The following is a 22,009-nucleotide window of genomic DNA, read 5'->3' as shown; positions in this document are numbered from 1 at the left end:
TGTGAAGGTAAATTAGCTGAAATATTACTATTGGAAGTTAAGAAAAAATAAAGCTCTCTTGGGTTCCCTTTCTCCCTTCAACTGACCACAAGACTTGAATTCATCCAAGGGCAAGGTAAATTAAAAAGCAGGCCTTTTGTGAGCACAATTCTAAATCATATCATCTCTCTCTTCCCAGCAGTCTGTTAACCTAATGCAACTCCTTACTCATATCCTATTCTCTAAACTGATATTCTAAGCCTATCAACAAATATTTTTTAAGCATGCAATGCAGACAGGTCAGGCAATGTGCTAGATATTTTAAGAGTAGTGAACAAGAAATTCTTGTTTCTATGCACTTAACACACTATGGAAAAAAAATAGATGAAAAACAACTAAATTCAAGTGATTACAAGTGTGTAGGTATTAGAAAGACACAGGCGTGGGGAGGGTTGTCTCAGTAGGTACTGTTAATATGTAAGCTGACACTAGAAAGACAAGGAAGCTGGGTAAAGCAGGTTCGGTGAAACATTCAATTCTGAATAGTAGTTCCAAGACCTTAAGTGGGAGAGAACAATGGTGGGTTAAAAGACCCATGTGTTAAGAATTAAAACCTCATGAGAGCTAAAATAAAGACTTTAGACAAGAGGAAACAATCAATGTATGTGATAACTTAACAGTCAGGGAAAACGTTTCATCTGTTCAATAAAAGTTTTTAAAAAAATAGCATGAAATCACCAAATAAATTCTCAGAAAATCAACTGATCTACTCCTTCAGCTAGTTCATAAGAACCTGTACCAAGAAGGCACAATATATATTAACAATTGTGTGAAAACATTAATTTGCACAAACTTCCTTCTTATTGCTCCACATTCTTGCACACAAATGTTGATTCTTTATTTTAACACCTATGGGTCTTAAAATATTTTTCACTTACCCTAAATAAACACTCATTATTCTAAAAGGTTCTAAGCTTCTACCTGATTTCTAAGAGCTATAGCTTAAATGGCTATTACTTAATTTCTCTCTACTCTGGGGCATAAGCTATGTCATATATTTATTTGAAATCCCTTAAAATGTAGGAATCTGTGATTGTATTATTTTCAATTATATGTGAAGACAAAGTAAAGGCTGGATAAAATTCTAAAGCAAAATGAGTTTTCTCCACTTCTAAATTCTCAAATTGTTAAAGAATGACAATTCAAGCAAATAAATATTGATTTAATTCATTCATCTTTTATTCTTTTTTTGGCAAACATCACATAATATAAGCAAAACTATATTGTTCACTATAGTTACACACATTCTTTTTTGCTTTATACAAGTTGTAAACATAGTTAAGTGAATAAAATTCTTGGCTAAAGACATATTCCAGAGCTCTGACATATACTTTTCTGAGTTAGGACAAAAGAAAGTTTATGTAACTTCCATTAGACCATCATCATATGAAAAAGTAAATTAGCATATGCTGCTTTTAAATTAACATCGGTCATTTTATTTAAATACTTTTTTAGGTTATAGCTAAAATGACATTTATCTGAAGTTTTAGGAAAGAACAGAAGCTGATCATACAAATTGTGTTCATAACCACATTGGCCACTTAAATTAAAAATACAACAAAATTGAAAAACAGACATATAACAAAAGATTCTAAATGTTATAAGGAAAAAAAGAAAAAAACCTGCCAATAAGTTATTTTAGAATACTTTTTAGATGTAGATAACATTTATAATACTGGGTTTTATAATATGTTGGTTTATTACTTCCTAATGCTGACATTTTCATTTTAAAGTAACAGATTACTTCAAAATAAACCCAAAGCATTTAGTGTTTTACAATTTCATTCTTCTGTAAATTTCAGACACTAAAAAATTCACATCAAGGGTTACAAAACAGGCATCTTCAGAATATAATTTGTTTGGCAGGCAGAATGGCTTATAATCTTTTAAACTGGAAAGCCTTCAGGAAGTACTTACTTGCTATCAATGACCCTGCCAACTTCCCACATTTTTACCTGCGGGGCATGTGAAAAGACTGACACCCTATTTTTCACATTATAAACCCAATATTTACTTATAAAAATTAGTTGTACTCATGGGGCAAAAATTCAAATGTTATAAGCGATATTAAATCTCTAGTTTTATCTCTAGTTTGGGAAACATACATCAAACTAAAAAACCCTCATTTTCATAATATTTCCTTACATAAATTATGAGAGACATTTGTATATATATCCTCTTAGAAATAATACTGTTGTGAGTAACCTGAAATCTGAACTAGAACAACCATTCATATACAAAACTACTGTATACAAGTCTTAGCTTCCAAACAGTAGCTTTCAACTTCATTCATATATGTAACATAAAATTTCTCAAATATTTGAGTTGAAGGAAAGGTGACATTAATAAGGTTAATAAAATAAGTGGCAATGGTTTTCTTCAAATCCTAGAGAATGAAGCAAGAAGGGGAACATCTGGTAAGACAAATTAGAAAAGAGGAAGAATTTCAAGTAAATGTGGCCTTGGACCTTTTACACTGCTACTCCCTAAAATCGCACAAGGTAAAGGCCACAAAATGCTTGTTCCTTCAAGGAAAGCAAAGTAGAAAACACAAAAGGAAATATGAAAATGTGTAGTTATGAAAGAATCAAGAGATGATGGTATTAACTCCAGTCCAATGCTTAAAAAATACCAAAGAATAACAAATGCATTAAAAAGACAGTAATCTGTTAGGTCTTTTTTAAGTTATACACAAATAAAAAACTAATCTCTAATTCTTTAGAGATTTAAATTTGACAGAGATTACCTATTTACCTTTGAATTTTTCTCACTTCTTTAAACAATTGAATCCTATCTAAATAAATATTTTTAAATTCTTAATTATTAAAGCAACCTTCTTAGTTATGCTTTGATAAGGCTATATATATTAATAATAAAGCTTCACTGCATTAATCTCATCAATACCATGCTTACTGCAATCAAGTTCATTTTATAAGCAATAATTAAATTGACCATCACCGTACTACATTATTGCAATGACAAAGATATTGGGTAAACTTCTTCAAGACAAATTACATTGAAATGGTTATTTTGAAAGTTTTTAGGAATGGGGGAAAAGGGAGAATTAAAAACATTGAATATTTGTTCCAACACAAAACAGAATGTCCACGATCTTACATAAATGAAAGTATCAGCTAATAGGGTACCATCTTGGTCTATGAATGATGTTCTCCACAATGAACTTACAAATTTTAAAAATTCCACTAAGAAGACACTGGTTAAAGTTTATCTCTGACATATTTCTAAAAACACCTGTTAGTAGCTTTGCCATAAAACTGATTTAAGGTAGTTGTGTTTTTCAGTAGCATTTAGAACAACCCAACACTTGGTAGAAATACTCAGTTCGGCACACTATATTAAAACATAATTGTACAACATTGTATAATTAGCTGCAATTTTCAGTAACTATGTTTACCAACCGTGTAACAGAATTATAATGTTCTCCTAAGCCATATGCATGTCTCATATATCTGAAATTAAAAAAAAAAAAAACGAGCAGTTTTGATGAAAGTAATTTTTATATATATATATATGCTTATTATATATATATAAACCAATGATTCTGAATGACTCAGTCCACATGGGCATCACTCAATAGACTACATAGACATATTAACTAAGAGTTCAACACCATTTGAAAAGTGGCAGCAGTCAGCAAGATCTGGTTCAAACACTGGGGGTAAAATGAAAAGGCTGAGATGCTGAGGGTTCAAAAAGCTTAAATTGTCACCTAGCCATTGATGACTATCTTAATAGGTTTAGTTAACAAATACTAAAGCCAATAGCAAATCCTGCATGCTGTACTTCAGAAGAGATTTCTAAATCATGTAAAATATTTTCAAAAATGAAGAAAAATAAATCTAAGGAATAAACAGGTAACGTGAATGTATTTCAACTTTTACACTTGTTGAGAAACTTTTAGCATTACTAATGTCAAACCAGGACAATATACAAACTAGTCCTAAAATTCTGTAACCTTTAGAAATGACTTGATTCTTAACTCACACACAAAAATAAATCGCTAGACGTTTAAAAAATTATCTAAGTCATATATTTTAACACATATAATCTAAAATTTTTAATATTTTTTTGTATTGTGAAAAATAGAAGTAAAAATGTCTAGGTACTTACACAAGTATTAGTGGGTGTTTTGAATATTCTTCGCCAACTATAATGGGAGGAGAATCTGCCTGTATTATCTCTATTGGTGTTTGTAAAATGTGAGACAGAGCTCTTAGCTATAGGAAGAAGAAAAGTATGAGTAAGGAAAATAAAAATGTAAATCACATTCAAATAGTAAACTACTGAAGTATGTGTGAATGCGCAACCAGTCACAGCAGGGATATGTTCTGTTCACCACTGTACACAGAGAGCCTGGTATATAGTGGGAACTTAATAAATACCTGTTGAATAAATATAATACAGATCGAATATCCCTAATCCTAAATGCCTGGAACCAGAATTGTTTTAGATTTTGAATTTTTTCAGATTTGGGAATATTTGCATATACTACATGAGATATCTTGAGGATGGGACTCAAAGCTAAACACAAAATTCATTCATGTTTCATACATATCTTACACACATAGGATGAAGGTAATTTTATAGAGTATTTTAAATAACTTTGTGCATGAAACTAAGTTTTGAACTGTGACCTGTCACATACAGTGTAGAATTTTCCACTTGAGATGTCAGCCCTCAAAAAATTTGATTTGGGAGCATTTCGGATTTCAAATTTTCAGATTAGAGATGCTCAACTTGTATTTATTAAATCAAATGCAGAGACTCCTCAAGTCCTGCCTGCACAACAGCTTTGTAAAACATATCAGTGCCACAGTTAATGAAGAGCGGCAATGGGTAGACTAGGTATATTATACTAGTCTCTCTACTTTTGAATATGCTTGAAAATGTTCATAACAAAAAGATTTTTAAAATACCATTGCTCAAGCACTAGGCCAAATAAATTACAGTGTGAGAAAACGGGCAGGGGGGAAGAACAAAATTTTTTTTTTTTTAAGTTTTCAGATGATTCTAATCTATAAATACTGTTGTCAACCACTGTTCTATAATTTTCAAAGCAAGAGTAGAATGAGATACATATATGAATTATACTCCCCTATCAATGAATTTCTATCTGATTAAAATATACAATTTTAAGGAATTTCATACCACACAATATAAAATTAGAGCCTAAAGCCAGATGAATAATGGTGAATAATGAACATTAATGCTAACATTTTTTAAGACTTATTACGATTACGGGCCAGGCACGGTGGCTCACACCTATAATTCCAGCACTTTGGGAGGCCGAGGCAGGCAGATCCCTTGAGTCCAGGCATTCGAGACCAGCCTGGGCAACATGGTAAAAACCCTGTCTCTACAAAAAAATACAAAAATTAACGAGGTGTGATGGATCATTTGAGCCTGGGAGGCAGAGGTTGCAGTGAGCCAAGATCACGCCACTGTACTCCAACTGGGGTGACAGAGTGAGATCCTGTTTCAAAAAAAAAAAGACACATGACCAAGCACTCAAGCACTTTAAACACTTTATGTGTATTAATTCCTTCAGAGATTTAAATCTGACAGAGAATAACTATTTACCTTTGAATTTGTCTCACTTCTTTAAATAATTGAATCCCATCTAAATAAATATTTTTATGGGATAGGTACTGTTGTTATTTTAAAGACCTAAGGCAAAAAGATCTAAGGCAAAAAAAGGGTTACGAGACTTGTCAAAGCCACTTGAACTCAGGAGTTCGAGACCAGCCTGGGCAACACAGGGAGACCCCGTTTCAACAAAAAATACAAAAATTAGCCAGGCATGGTGATGCATGCCTGTAGTCCCAGCAACTCAGGAGTGGGAAGAAAGCTTAAGCCTAGAAGATTGAGACTGCAGTGAACAATGATGGATAGCACCACTGCCCTCCAGCCTGGGTGACAGAGTGAGATTCTGTCTCAAGAAGAAAATAAAAATCATAATGCCCCAATCCATGGGGGGACTATGGGATATGTACTTGCCCCATTACAAGAACATTCCGTTGATGAACATAGTCCTTCCTGAGGTTTTGAAAGGATGTAAGAAATTACTTCAAAAAATATGGAAAGGGCTGTGCCGCATGGTGGTAAATCAAAAACGTTCCTTTGAAGCACATTTTTCTTATACCTAAAATATCATTTTAAAGAAACTAGCATAGAATAGAGGGTGGGAACCAAACTCTGGAAATCCTACCATGCCTTCTAACTTCAGAAATCATAGAATGATTTTCTCTTTAATAACTTAAATTTACTCTATTGGGAAAACTGCAACTCTTACTTCAAATGAATCCACAGATGAAAAAAAAAGTGTAAGTATCCTTCAAAATATAAGGCTTTTCTTAATTTCTTGATTTAATCTCTAATACTCACATGAATGATCCTTTTAAGAAAGTTCAAGTATTTTTAACTATTCCTAATGTAGTAACAAAGCCACTATGAAAACTTCCTGAGTTTCAGAGGCATACAAATCTAATAGATACAGTTCCCTCTGGTGGAAATGCACATACACAGCACTACTAAGAAAAAGATTTTGGAGCAACTTTTATGTTGCATCTTCAAATGAAGCAGTTCTTAGTGAATTATTTAGAGCCACAGACTATTCATGATGATTAATCATCATTATATATTACTAATTGTACTGCCTAGGTTCATCCATCTAGCACTTCAGCTTACAAACTTTTATGAAGGTACTCTCTGCCTTACTTAATGCTCAAAAATGCTCTACTGAGTACACAGAGAGGGTTTATTATGGTCATATAGTAATCAAGAAACTCAGGCTTGGGAGGATGGCTGACTCCCTGTGGCCACAAAACAGAGAGGTAGAAGAAAATGCTAGGACTTGAACCTAGGACTTTCTTTCTTATCCCGTCTAATACCCAGGCTGCTTCATCATCATCTGGCCTACTTAACTGTTTTGTTTTGTTTTTTTTAATTTGTTTTAACAAAACAGAGTTAACAGTCAGATTTTTTAAAATTAGAGCTAAAAAGAAATCTTGATAACTTCCTGTAACGTGACTGAACATACTGTTTTCTTACATATGAATTTAATGCATCAACTACTGCTTTCAAGTCAGTCAGTCACTAACAATTAGGAATTCAAAATACAATTGTAATAAATATGTTGTGGTAGGATTTGGCCTGTAATTTCATATAATTTTTTTCCATTTCTGATATAAAAAAGATATTTTTCCAATAGTGACTTTGATCAGCTGAGCTACTAGGCTAAATTTTACTTTACTTCAGTAAAATTTTCACTTTCCTAAGTCCAGAAATTCAAATGTATTGCCAATACTAGTATCACAATGAAAAGACTTACACATATGTATCTCCAACACACAGATCTAACACTGAGCTATTTAAAATGAAATAGTGCTTCAATCCCTCAACATACATACTTTAATCACAGACCTAATCATGTTAACTCCCAATTTCTTTGTCAGTTGAGAATAGCAAATACATAAAGAAAAGGAATCGTCAAAGAGAAATTGGGATCAGCTGAGAAACATCTAAAAACTACAGAAGGAACAACCCACAATCACTATGAATAACTACAAACTTACCTCAAGCTGACCTCCCCACGCAGCTGTGTTTACAATATCATCACAGTACTTCTGAAACTCTTCTGTAGAGAATAGGTCAGAACAAAGCACTTAAATAATTTCTGTAACTCATGTTACAAAATCCCTTTAATAGTCTCCACAATTCCTGACAAAAATGCCCAAGTTATAAACGTTCTCCTTCTTTATCAGTATCCTCCAGAATCTAATCTAACTACCAGGTCCAAACTTAATTCGCCCCAACTTTCTACCACATTTCCATCCAAGAACAAAGGAGTCCATTTCAGCTTTTCTTCTTCTGTTGGAGGCCCAGATACCCTACCTATATAACAAACCTACCTCACTCTACTCCAAGCAATGACCCCCAAAATTGCCACAATATTCACTATCTTGACATGTGTTTTGAAGCCCAAACCTGCATCCAACGGAATACCATGAAAGACAAAAAAAGTAGTTCCTGTATAATCAGGTTTACTGTAAGACTCCGGGAAATATACAAAGAGAATTCGAGTAAAAGTACAGATAAATTGAAATTCCTTCCCCAGAGATAGCATCAAACAGTGCCTCCACTTGTTATTTTGGGAGCACTTACATTATTTGCCTAAGTATCAGTTCTAACCAAGGAAAGGGCTTTTCAGATCAGCCCTGAGAAGTAAAAGACCTAATCACTAAATTTACAATGGGTATATTTTGTGCATACACCTTTTTATATGGTATGTTAAAATGGAAAACAATTATCCTTGACGGAGGGAAAGAAATTATGGACATCTAAAGAAAAATATGTCTCATGTGTTTGTCTCAGACCCTATTAAATACTCAGTGTTCAGAACAGTGCCTAGAATAGTGCTTGGCACATACCGGCCTTCAATTAATATTGATTGAATAAATAAAGATAATTAATTAAGTCTTTTATGTTTTTCTCTGACTCAGCATACTAAACTGCCACCTCCTCTATGCCCTACAACTAGTGTAACTGGAGAGTTTCAATGATTTAGTAACCTGGGAGATAAATGACTGAAGAGTCATTTATCACACTGCCTATGCATGTATCAAGATATATGGAAAAATGTGTTTTATGTCCCATAGCAAATTCTGTTTATTTAGAAAACAGCAATGACCTAAAACAGTGAGAGATAAGTTAACATTTCTAATATGACATCTATGGGAAATTAATTTGCTACAGAATTAGATATGCTTGAGTCACTCTTGAGATCTGTCAACAGATACCTTAAGCCATACAAACTAAAGGAGACATACTTGACTGCCAATGCTCATTCTTATCAATTCTGCATCATTCTCTATCTTTCCTCCATGGAGGACAGATTCCACTAAAGGAAAGTCAACCTTAACCTTTCCCTCTCCAACCCATTCTGGCCATATGACTTGTTTCCAATGGATACTGCCAAACCCGCCATCTTCTCTCAAGGACTAACAGTCCTCTATTCCATTCTTTACTCCCCCAAAACCTATTCAGATTTTTACTTGCTCTCTTCCTCATCTGCTAGTTGTGTACTTTTTTACTTCCTCATAAATATTTTATCTTAACTGTGGAAAGTATTGTATAGAATAAAGCAGGTTATTAACTCATTTGTTTTACTTGAACAGTAATCTTCCTAAGTATAGCTTATTGTGAATAAAAGTAAAGTTCCCAAATTATAGGATAAAAGGAGAAAATGGTTTTCCTAGTCATTCTCTCCTTATGGTCTTCAGACCCTATATACACTTCCTGAAGCTTACCTTCAATACTTCACTTTGTCAAATATGAACTTACATTTTTTTCAAAAATGATTAATCTTATTCCCATTTCTATCTTACATAAAATGAGTAACATAATTACAAAATAACTAAGTAATTAAGAAATCTTAATAGAGAAAATAGAGAATATTTTAATATTAATATTAATATAGAAATTAATAGAGAAAAACATACCAACATCTACTAAAATCACAGAAAATAATTCTGCCTAAATCTTGTGATGCTTTTTCCTCATAAGGTTCATCTGGGTTCTTCTTACGCTCAGTGCTAGAAAGCACTTTATTTAAAAACAACTACAACAAAGCAACAATAAAACATAGCAAAGAAAAATAAATTACCTGGAGTACACATATCTCCTGTATTAGGGTTTGTTAAAAATGGCAGAAAGTCTTCCACATGGCTTTGCATATACTCAGCGGTCTGACTTCTCAAGGCAACCACAGTCAGAGCACAATCCTTTTCTTTCAGTTGATCTTCAATGGCTCTATACATACAGTGGCCATCAGATGGAATATGTTTCATTTCTAACTGTCTAGCTGCCAATATTTGAGCAAGTTTCTCACTTTCCATATGTCTGGCTCCTGATAAGTTTTCAATTTCAGCTTCAGCTATCCGTTCTTCTCGTTCCTTTTCCAATGCAGCTTTCTTTTCCTAAGAAAAGGAGAATGGATGAAAGTTAATTCATAATAATTAGGACTAATTCTCATTTATTAAAGGAATGGAAATGTAAAGGTCTCAAAACTTTTTGGTTTTTTTCTCCCTTCTTGCACAAGCACTATCACATTGATCATCTCAAGATTTTTCTACAAGGTAAGCTCCTTACTATCTTACTCATTTGTGTGTTTCCACACCTTGCTCTATACTGAACATTAAGAAAGCCCTCTAATTTTTCTTTAAAGTCCACTTAAAAGCTACACGCCAAGTTTCTAAAAACTTTACTTACTGATTTCAAAGTATTATCTTAAGACTGAGTTATCCTAGGCCTTAAAGCACATTATTATTATATTAAAGCCCAGGCTAATACAGGCTTCTTATCACTCCACCAGTAATGTGTTAATATGACACAGCCTTTAGAAGGGTACAGGCAGACACCCTTTTTAGCTAGCTTTTTAAAATGTATATACATACATTTAATTAACAAATATTTTGTAAAAAAAAAAAAAAAAAAAAATTAAAATATAAGAGATAGACTAAAGCTCCCCCTAACACCACTGTCATCCCAGTGCTTGCTCTAGAGGTTTGGTATGTATCCTTCTAGATTGCTTTTCTATTCATTTTAATAAATATAGTATACTCTTGAAATAATGTATAAATGCTTAATAAAAATAGTATCATATGTTAAATTCTACAATTTGCTTTCCTTATGCAAAATGTCTGATGAGCTCCTCCCATGGAAACATATGCAAGGATGGAGTGGGGTGAGGGCAATGAGAGATTTGTGACACAAAGAATAGACAGGATGTGTGGAGGGAAGGTTGGGGAAGAAGAAAGGAAAAAAAATTCCTAACAGATGAACTACTAATGATCAAAAGCCAGAAAGCACTGTATGTTTCATAGCTAAAAACAGTTCATAGAGCTACAGTGCCAGAGAAAAGTGTCAAGAGATGAAATTGGCAAAAAAGATAGGCATATAGTTAATATACAGTAGGTCCATACTTAACATAGTACTAAAAAGACACTGCAATATACACAAAATATTTATAGTGCTTTTCTCTGGACGACAGGATTCCAAAATAAGTTTCATTTTGGGGTGGGTGTATGTGTGTGTATGTCTGTATGTATGTTTTTCTGCATCTTTCTAATTCTCTACCATATATATTGTTTGTACACTCGAGGGAAAACTGCTTTATAATTTAAAAATAAAAACTAAGTTACATAAATTTTGATATTAGTAATAAGTTACAGTGAAGGATTTGGTAAGCCAAGAATAGGAAAAGGTAAAGAATTCCATACCGCTAGCTCTAATTCCTCCTTGGAACAAAAGTGAATGGGAAGGCAAGTTTCAATTAAACTTATTGTCATGTACCTGTAGTACTTGCCTGTTATCTGCCATGCTAGATGAGCCTAAAGTGATTTCTAAGTTACCTGAATGAAAAGCAGTAATATCTCCCTAATAAAACATAGCCTATTTAAGGTTTATATAAGTAATAGGAACAAATTTATTTCACTTATTTTTATTTATTAGAACTGTGGATCACAAAGGCATAAAATCTTAAAACACAAGATGGCACTATTACTTTAGAAAAGACTAAAAAAGTTTCAGAGGGGAGAGGAAGAATAAGCACCTTAGATATCATCTAATCCAAAACCCCTCATTTTCCTCTTCTGAGGAAACAGCACGCAGAAAGATTTCCAAAGGCCATACAGCTGGTAAGAGCAGAGCAGGGACCAAGGACAACACAGAGAGCTCCTTCTATCCAGGCACCTGAATCAGAATAAAAGTTGGAGCAGATGGGAGCTGGAGTTAATGATGTCATGTACTATTTACTTGAAGAGTGGCACTTTATCCTATCTGCAAAACTGTTTAAGCATCTAAAATACTAATTCTAATCATTTCATTTTTTCCCTTCATGTTTTGCTTCATTAGAACAAAGCAAATGAGTTTCCTTTTCAGGGCACTAGGTAAGAAATCCACTGAATTCTTTTTCCAGCAATATACAGTTTCCCAAGAGCACAAGGCACTTTGGTTTCTACAGCTATAGTACTGGAGATAGAATGGCACTAGTAAGTTCTAATAAAAACATATAAAAGATGAAAATAGCATGTAAATCATAAATATATTGTCAATAAAACTAGAGTCATGTTGATATAGTAATATAGCAAAGAAGACTCAAAGGGAATATTAAGAGCTGGACACCAGTCCTGGGTTTGTATCAGACTTTTAGTGTACCAATGAGAGAATCTGGGTCTCTACTTTCTCATTGGAAAATACAGAAATTGAATTCAATCTCATTCCAGCCCTCAAATTCCGTATTTTTGGAACCCAGTTCTTCTAAGTTCTGTTTTAGACTCTTTCTATCATATCAAAAAGCTTCTAAGTTCTTTGAATTAAATAAAATACTATGTTCTTCTAGACTAAAAATAAGAGATATGCTCTACAATATTCTTGGTATGCTCCACGATATTCTTAAAATAAATCTTTAAAGTTTTATCATGTTTTTCTCCCAGAGTTGTATCTTTCCCAAAGATAAACATAATTAATTAAATGATTTTTCATTCCTTGGTGCTTCTGGCAAAAAAGGAGGTTCCAAATAATCAAACACCCGATTGCGCATCCTGACTTCAGGTTTCATTTTCTTAAGCATTATAAACATTTAATGTTTTCTGTTCTAAAATCCCATTAATATAACACTGTAAAAACATTACTTAGGCATTTTTTTCTGCCAAGTGTTAAAGCAGCTGACTATAAAAGATACTAAATGGTTTGAGAGTATAACTGACAAAGGTATTAATTCCAGTTGTGCAGTATCTTAAGGGAAAAGTAACAAAATTTTTGAGAAAGGTAAGGGAGTTTTCATTTTGTTTGTTTTGTTGTCAGAGGTCCACCTGGGGAGGAACAAGTTTTGATAAAGACAGGACTTGTGCCCTTAGGTTTTCCAGAATTAAATAGGCTATTATAAGATGCTTCAATTACTAAGTAGATGTAATTCCAGTATTTTGTTATGCTACCGGCATGCAAAAATTCTGCCTTTCCTTTTTGATCTATAGAAGCTAGACGACAATTGTGAGATCATCACAAAAGAATGCATATCATAAGAAGATAATCTCCAAGATTCTATGAGATTTAAATTTAATGAATCTACAAAATTCACAATTATATCTACTAAAGAATAAAATTCTATACAAGAATGAGAAATGTTTGACTCTGTGCATTTCATCAACTTTCAAACAAAAAAAGACGTTGCTTTTAGGTTTAATTTTTTAAAAGGCATACTATGCACTACTTAATATAGAAAAAGACATTGCTTTTAGGTTTTATTTTTAAGAGGCATACTATGCACTACTTAACATAGAAACGATACTATCATTTGTTGACCCATTAGTTCTCCAGGCCTTGTGTTAAAGGCTTTGGAAATAGTACAGTATTTAATATTCACAATGAATTAGCTTATGAAGTAGCTATAATTTGCCCCTGTTTCATAGATGTGAAACTGAAGCTTAAAGAAGTACCGTACCCAAAGTATAACAGTAAATGAAATTAAAACCTCATCTGTTTGACACTAAACTCCATGCTCTACTAAATTACATACTATGTCATAAGATGCAAAACGAGTTTAAAAATATGCATTTAAACCATAGAAAACATCAACTGTTAATAAAATAATACTCGTAACTAAAAAGACTGAATTTAATCATTTTTCTTTTTCAAATTCAAAGGGACTTACCTATCTAATCTTATTTCTATAATGCTGATATGAACTAGCTACTTCCAATAAATCAGTTTCCTTATAGCTCTTCAATAATGCAGTATATCATCCCCACATTTGTTTTTGTGCATGCTGTTTCTCCTATTTGGAATATCTTATCTAAATAATATTTCTTTCAAATTCCAACCCATTATTAGCATAATGAACTTTCCCTTCTCTAAATTTTCATAATTAACCATTATATAGATACCTACATAATTATCTAAGAAGTTTGTAACCATTATATAGATACCTACATAATTATCTAAGAACATGTATCTACACGTTAACTTCTAGGTTCAAATCCTTATTTCTCACCCAATGGTATAGTTCTTAGCCAAGGTTGTGCATCAGAATCCCCTGGGCCCACATTCTGAATTTTTAAGTCTGGGATAATATATTTGTAAAAAAAACTACTTTGCACTCCCACTCCCAGCTTCACTCTCCTATAACAGCTGCAACCTGAATATGTTATTTTATATTCTCTTAGGACCATTTTCTTCTCCATAAAATGGGGATAAGAAATCCTACTTCACAGGATTATTGTCAGGACTAAATGAGATGTCATATAAGCAGCTTAGCATAGTATGTAACACACAGCAGGTGCTTAATAAATGTTAGTTCAAGTCCCTTGACAAGGAACTGCATCATTTTTTTTTTCATTCTCTTCCTATAACAAGACCTAAGATAGTATTGAACACACAGCACTAACTTATATACTTGGTGACATGACTTTCATACCCGTCTCTTTTGTGCTTTTGATATCCGAGGTGGCTGATTCTCAAGCACCAAGTTTGAAATGTTAACAGCAACAGAATCTATCTGAAGGAAACAAAAAGCATTAACAAGTCAATATAAAATACTTTTTAAATTAAATTATTGAAAATCATAAATATATCTAATCCCACACTTCAAATTTGAATAATGGCAATAGACACTGTACTAGATAATATGGTTTTGTCTCCTGTCTCTATTTTTATGGAAGAATTTGACAAGTTCTCAAGAAGTTTCCTTCAAAGATCATGCTCATCCCTGCATGCTTTCCTTCTTTCTTAGAATGCTTACTCCATTAATCTAAATGCAGTAGTGTACTTCCTGTAAGTGCCAATTCATTTGGCACTCCACTCTTCTTTTCTCTGACTACTGACAGTATGTATAAGATACAGGTCATTTGCTGGCTCAGTTTATTATCACCTGCATAACCTCAACTGGCAAGAGAAGCCTTCTTCCATCTTAATTAGCCAAAACCTGATGAGTACTAATCCTTGACCCTAGTAGGAAGTTGAGCTTTTCCTACCCTACCCTTTTCCATCTACAAACTGATAACTGCAGGCAGAAAATATATTTAATTTACAATATCATTTGATATTATAATCAATCCTAATTGGTATAACACATACATAGAACAACTCAAGGCCTTTAATACACAGAGACAGAAGTCTCCAAAGGCTATGTCCCAAATGATCAAAATATCAAAATCAGATAGAGACTTCAAAGAGTGGCTATCAACTATAGTGAAATTAGAAGTCTTGTGATTCTTCAGAGGAATCTGCTAAAATTTACAAACAACTATATTGACAATAGGCAAGATAAAAGAGATGCATCTGAAAAATAAAAAAGCAATGGTATTAGTTTTGGTAGTATTCAGAAAAGAAAACCAATTTAAATTAATGAAAAAGATAAATAGTTCAAAGTAGAATAGGAGTTTGTGTTTTAACAGTAGGACCCCATGTAGCTTATGAATCAAACACTTTTGTCCTTGGAAACCTGGGAAAGAAACCTCAAAATTGAAAGGTCTGAGGGAGCAAACAAAACTATCTCACTAACAGAAAACATGGAGAGACAATTAGGAACACTACAATTGTCACATCACAATTTAACACCTGGAGTATCAAGCCTTGTTACCTGGAGATGAAGTATATTAAAAGCAAGGAAAGTTGGGAAATAATGACAAACAAAGTTAAAGAAATTTAGACTATATTTAATGTAAGGACCATTGTAAATAGCACAGACAAGCTGTACTTGTCAACAGCAAACCAAAAATCAACCAAAATTTAAGTACGGCAGGTAAGATTTTGCATAGACATAAGAACTTTCTACCAAAGATGGAGGCTGTGGAGTCTATATGACCTTTCACATCCAAAACCCATACAATAAATACCACACTATACAAAGCTATAACAGAATTCAGTATTCACTTCCTGGAGTAAGATAGTTCTCATTTGGAATTCTGGCTTTGGCAATTAATGGCTGTTACGACTTCTGGACAAAGTTCTTAATCTCTCTAACCCTGTTTCCCACTTGAAAAATGGGATTATGTACACTTACTTCATAGGTAACAACTCACAGTGTGTTACTGAGGTTAAATTAGATAATACATATAAAACAAAGTGTTTGGCACATATATATTAGCTCCAACGATAAAATAAATATTAGCTAAAATCATGAAAGTTAGGATGCTCCAACTTACAAGAAACGTCAGTAAAATTTCATTCATTACAACTTGTTCATAAAGCAGTTTTATAATTTAAAAATGATTTCACGTTCACTTTCTTGATTCTTACAAAAACCTGTGCTTAGACAGCAGAAATATTTGTATCGTATTATATATGTGGGAAAATTGGAGCTCAGAAAGATTAAGTAACCTTGCTCAGGTTACAATCCCATTTAGTCGCAATTCTGGGATCAGATGCCTGGTCTTCCAACTTTCATTTGGTGAAGCTTCATCTTTTGGGCAAGTAAATAGGTAAAGAAGTATAGGTAAAGAAGTATAGCACTTCCTTTGCTGATCTCCCTTGTAAAAACACACTGTCCTGTGAACTTGGTCACAAAAACATTAATGAGAAGTGATGCATGAGCATAACTAAGTGATTTCATTTCCCTACCCATTTTATGATTTTAGATAATAAGCAGTTTAAGAGAAGTGGACAGCTGTTTTCAAATGGTGTAGGCAACGACAAACGTTTATTTCACATACCTTATTCTCCTTAGTAGTCAGCTTCAATTGCTCCAGTTCCTCTCTATGTTTCTGTTCCATTTCTTTTTCCAACTTGGCCACATCTTCGGTGAGTTGCTTCCTCCTCTTCTTGTCATTCTTGGGAACAGCATTCTTCATGCCCTGAATTTTGGCTGAAAAGCCATTAAAATCATTAAGTCAGACACGCAGGAGTAAAAGAAGATGAGAAACAGGAACCAATAAGGGGATAGTAAGGGGAGAAAGGTACAGAAAAAGTAATTATAGAAGAAAGAGTCATCACCTAACAGACAGCTACAGAGACAGAAGGGCCCAGATGAAGCTGAGACCAAAAAAAAACCCAAAAAACTTCATTAACAAAATCTTGAATATGTTTCGGTTGTTTGGTGAGATAGGAGAAGGAAAAAAACCTGACTGTAGCAAGTTTTAAATCTTTCAGCTATCCTTTCTGAACCTCCTAAACTGAGGTGAGTCCATTCAAAATACACCCATTAGAGACAAGTATCGGTAACTGGGGCAGGTATAGAAAAGGGAGGCATCGTGGGTTTGGGAGGGGACCAGTCTGGGTCCAAGACCGCGACTTCCAGGTATTTTCAGACACCAGCACCCACGAGGCGGCGCGGGGTAGGGGGCACGCGGCAGGCCTCAGAAGGGGAATCCTCTGAAGGCTGGGGAATTAAAGGGCCTCCGGGGCAGGGAAGGCGGGAGAGAAGAGGCCACTGCTACTAGGGGAAGTCTAGGGTGATCCAAGTAAGTCACGCCTTAAGATTCCCCAGAACCGACCCGCCACGCGCCCTTCCTCCAGTAGCGGCGGCTTCCAGATTCCCGCTTCCTTCCGCCTCACCTTGCAACTCCTTCTTCTCTTTGCGATGCCTTCTCACCAGCTGCTCTTCCTCATCAAGTTCTTCGGTCAAGACCGCCTCCATGAGGACCAGGTAGCCCAGCACAAGCGCTGGAAGAAACCTGTACCACCGGCTAGCAGGCACTTTCCACCCCTCAACCCTCACCCGGGGCTCCATTGGCTACGGCTGGGACCCTGCCCCGCCTTGAAGGCGGCACCGGATCTAAACCAAGCCACTGCAAAGAGGGGAAACTTGAATGGGGTGCTACGCGTGCGCACTACCGTGACCCTGCCGTGATGGGCGGGGCGGCAGGGAAGGAACCAGACGGCGAGCGGAGAAGCGGAGGTTGCAGCCTCGGGATTGACTAGAACGCTAGAGCCCCGTCTGCCATAAAGCTAAGCGCTAGGCTCTTGGCCCTGACGTGAGGCGCGCAGAGATGACGTAAGGGGAATAGTTTTCAACGTCTGTTTTATTCAGTGCTTCGGAGGACCTTCTTTAATCTTTGATTTTGGTCCCTGCTTCTAAGAAAAGCAACTGAAAAGGTAAGAAAGAAAAAGCGTTTTAATAAAGTCGTCGATAATTATCAATGAGAATTTTGGGGCTGTTTGGGGCTGTGTGGAATTAAATTATGTTTATTGTTTCCAAGGTCGTAATACTGCCCCTCAGAAGAAAGGAACAGCGCTAAGTAATCGGGAAAATGCCTCCTCTTGGAAGGGATATAGAGATGGAAACAGAAGATATAAGAAGGATTGAGAATCATATAATACAGGAGCTTAAAAACCTGTTCGCGATAATAAAGAGGGTAATGTCAGAGCGCTTGGAAAATACCAGGAAGTTGGGAGAGTTAACAGAAGGGCGCACGCTGGATTGGCCACAAAATCGAATTACTGAAGTAAGTGCAAAACGACAAATTGTCACAGAATACAGAGAAAAGGGGAAAAGAAATTAAGAGGAGAAAAAGAGAGATCTAGAGGGCCGGTCCAGGAGTACAGTATATGCATAATAGGAATACCTGAAACTGAGGACAGAGCAAGTAGAACTGAAACAATAATTAAGGATCTAATTGAAGAAAATTTTCCAGAATTGAAGAACGAACTAGATCTACAAACGGAAAAGGCTCACAGGGTACCTTTAAAATTTAATGAAAAGAAAGAAACACCTAGACATATCCTGGTGACGTTTTTGAATTTCAAAGACAAAACATTTTACAAGCATCCACAGAGAGAAAGCAGGTTATTTACAAAGGGGCAAAAGTCAGACTGACCTCAGATTTTTCTCCTCCAATTCTAAAAGCCAGAAGACAGTGGAACAATATCTACAGAGTTTTAAGGGAAAATAATTTTGAGCCAAGAATTATATACTCTGCCAAGTTATCATTTCTTTACAAAGGAAAGTGGAAGACATTCTTAGATATACAGGGGTTAGGAAAGTATATCAATCAAGAACCTTCCCTGAAAATTTTGCTCAATGATTTACTGCAGCTAACAGAGAACCTGAATTAAAATAAAAGAATAGGGAGGCAATTGTATGAAAGAATTAATGCTATGCATTAGAACTAGTTAAGGAGCATAGAGTTTAAATTGTTATGTATAGGGCATTAAAACTACAAAAATAGAAACGTAAGCTAGGTCTAAAATTTCAGTTTACATTTAAGCTGGAAAGGCATGCCACATGTTCAATATATTGAACAAATAGTGTTTTATTTTTAGCATGTATTGTGGATACAAATATGCATGTTCTTAAGCTAAACCTAAGTAAAAGGGCTTTGTCACTGTAGATTGGACAAATAACAGCATTCTAAATGTCAAATCTGGCAAAATTGGAAAACAGTTTTATTTCCGTTATTTTTAAGTATAGCAGGAAAAAAATAGCAAGTTTGTCCATAATGTTACTACTGATATTGTAAAGAAACTTCCAAATCACTGGTTTGGGAGTGGGTGGATACATCCTCATTTTCTGTACGTGTTGCATGGGGAAAAACAGCAGTTACTGCATCATATAGTTTATCTAAGTAAATTTGACATGGAAATAAGTGTTAACTACAAAAATAGAATATATATGTTCCAATGTTTGGTTTGGAAAAGAAGTGGTAAAAAAAAAAAAAAAAAAAAAACGGCAAAAGAGAAATAGCAAAAAGACATTAAAATTAGCAAAAAGTAGATTGATAGTACAGATGACTTATAAACTGGTTAAATAGCCCTATTACAATTGAAATTGGGTCAAAAATCAATCTGTAACCTGAGATACATTTGTATAAAACAAAGGATCAAAGAGTTTAAAGATAATGAAAACTATAAATCATAGAAATAGCAACATTTTTATTAAACAGAATCTAAACATAACAAGACATTTTATGTAAAACATACAATATAGGATATAACATTTAAACTATATGGTAAATATGACAATATATAAAATATATGTTCTGTATCTTCATGTGGGTGATAGTTTTACTTATGTACATTGATATCTATTTTAAAACGTACATTTAAATTAGTGCGTTTTATGTATTTAAAATTTGTTGAGTAATCCTTCTGTATATATTATTAAAGAGAATATAGCAAAAAATATGTTGGACTATGACTTCAACATTTATGATTTATTTTTTTAGAGACAACAGGGTCTTGCTTAGTAGCCTAGGCTGGAATGCAGTGGCAACATCATAGCTCACTGCAGCCTACAACTCCTAGGCTCAAGTAATTCTCCTGCCTCGACCTCCCAAAGCACTGAGACTACAAATGTGAGCCACCAGCCCAGCACAGTTACAGCCTTTGATAAACCAAGTAAATGGAAAGTTAAGAGAGAAAAGGTAGTTAAATGTGTGTGTAATATATATATATTACTTTTCTACCTTATTTTTACATTCTCTTCAAATTATCCTGAAGCACTTCTAAATGATTTTATACTCGGATATAGAGAAAACTTCAATATATTTCTAGAAAGCACTCATGACCACATTACCAAAAAAAAAAAAAAACCCTAGAAAATAATAATTTTCAACCCTGAAAAATCACATACTTGGAATTTTGTTAATGTTCTTAAATAACCTTTGGGTCAAAGAGGAAATTATAACAAATACTGATGATTTAGGAAATACAACAATGAAGATAATTATACTTTACATGCTATGGGATGGATGTAGAAAAGGCAAGAAACAGGAATGAAAACACTAAGTGAAGAATGGAATATGCATATGGGAAGGACTCAGGAACTAAACTTTTTCAATTTTGCTACCTTTCAAATGAGGAAGTAGTCTGCCTTCATAGTGGATTTACCCCCAGTATATTATGAGGCCACCATTAACTACTTATTTCTCCCAATTGAGCTTTAATGTAACGTAAGGCATTCTAAGCATCTGACAACAATTGATTCTCAAGGAAAGGAAATCCCAAGTCTCCTTTTTTCTTTCCCCTCACTGCACTGTTTTCCCCTTCACAGACCTCCATATAACAATATTTTGATGTACAAAAATTTTATTGAAAAGTATAGCCTTCAGAAAAACAGCATCAGCATTACCTGGAAACTTGTTAGAAATGCAGTATCTCAGGTCAATAGCAGCATAGTATTAGATTACAAAATCTTACACATCTACAAGACTTCTCAGTACAGTGCATTATACATTGTGAATGCTCAGTGAATGCTATCAAGAATATGTGTAGAAAAAAATATTTGGATGTTGCCAAAACATCAATAGTATTTATATCTGTGTGGCAGCTTTTTGGATATTTACTTCTTTATGTTTTTTTAACATTATATTAAAAGAAAAAACTATTTTACTTTTATACATTAAACATTTCCTCAGAAATTTTGAAAAGTATATAGATGATGATAAATGTTACCTGTTGTGTTAGTACATTCTCACGCTGCTATAAAGAAATACCCAAGACTGGGTAATTTATAAGGAAAAGAGGTTTAATTGACACAGGTCTGCATGGCTGGTAAGGCCTCAGGAAACTTACAATTATGGCAGAAGGGGAAGTAAACATATCCTTCACAAGGTGACAGGAGAGGGAGTGCAAAGCAAAGAGGGGAAAAGCCCCTTATAAACCATCAGATCTCATGAGAACTTACTCGCTATCATGAGAACAGCATGGGGGAACTACCCCCATGGTGTAATCAGCTACCACAGAGTTCTTCCCCCAACATGTGGGGATTAGAATTTGAATTACAATTAAGATGAGATTTGGGTGGAGACAAAGAGCCGGATCATTTCACCTATGATCCCACCATATAGAGAGACTCTGAAAACAGTGTATTTCCTGGTCAATTAAATTACTATTCAAATTTAGAATAATATATGTAAATTCTGCTGCATTCACTTGCAATTATAAGACATTTCTCCAAGTCAATTATTTTTCAAAAACATTTTTTTTTTTTTTTTTTTTTTTTTTTTTTTTTTTT

General features: G+C 34.2%; 1 protein-coding gene and 1 long non-coding RNA gene across 3 annotated transcripts; one reads left to right on the top strand and one right to left on the bottom strand.

Annotated features, from left to right (window-relative positions):
* Positions 1-1,196: 1,196 nt before the first annotated feature.
* OTUD6B (OTU domain containing 6B) lies at positions 1,197-17,884 on the bottom strand. 2 transcript variants are annotated; one of them, XM_025394489.1, is made up of 8 exons: positions 17,611-17,884; positions 16,770-16,921; positions 14,534-14,614; positions 11,672-11,811; positions 9,725-10,037; positions 7,635-7,696; positions 4,171-4,277; positions 1,197-3,509 (listed from the first exon to the last, which is right to left on the bottom strand). In XM_025394489.1, exons 4-8 carry the CDS (start codon positions 11,681-11,683, stop codon positions 3,425-3,427), a joined length of 579 nt encoding a protein of 192 aa, XP_025250274.1. In that variant the 5' UTR covers positions 11,684-11,811; positions 14,534-14,614; positions 16,770-16,921; positions 17,611-17,884; the 3' UTR covers positions 1,197-3,424. The 2 variants fall into 2 exon arrangements, with proteins under 2 accessions (XP_025250274.1, XP_025250273.1); XM_025394488.1 differs by lacking the exon at positions 11,672-11,811.
* A 6-nt stretch (positions 17,885-17,890) lies between these two features.
* Positions 17,891-20,176, top strand: LOC112630287. Its single transcript, XR_003120835.1, has 2 exons — positions 17,891-18,150; positions 18,255-20,176. It is a non-coding gene; the product is annotated as an uncharacterized LOC112630287 (long non-coding RNA).
* Positions 20,177-22,009: the final 1,833 nt, after the last annotated feature.

Source organism: Theropithecus gelada, chromosome 8 (genome assembly GCF_003255815.1).
Source record: "Theropithecus gelada isolate Dixy chromosome 8, Tgel_1.0, whole genome shotgun sequence".
NCBI lineage: Eukaryota > Metazoa > Chordata > Mammalia > Primates > Cercopithecidae > Theropithecus > Theropithecus gelada.
This window is presented reverse-complemented; position numbering and strand designations above follow the sequence as displayed.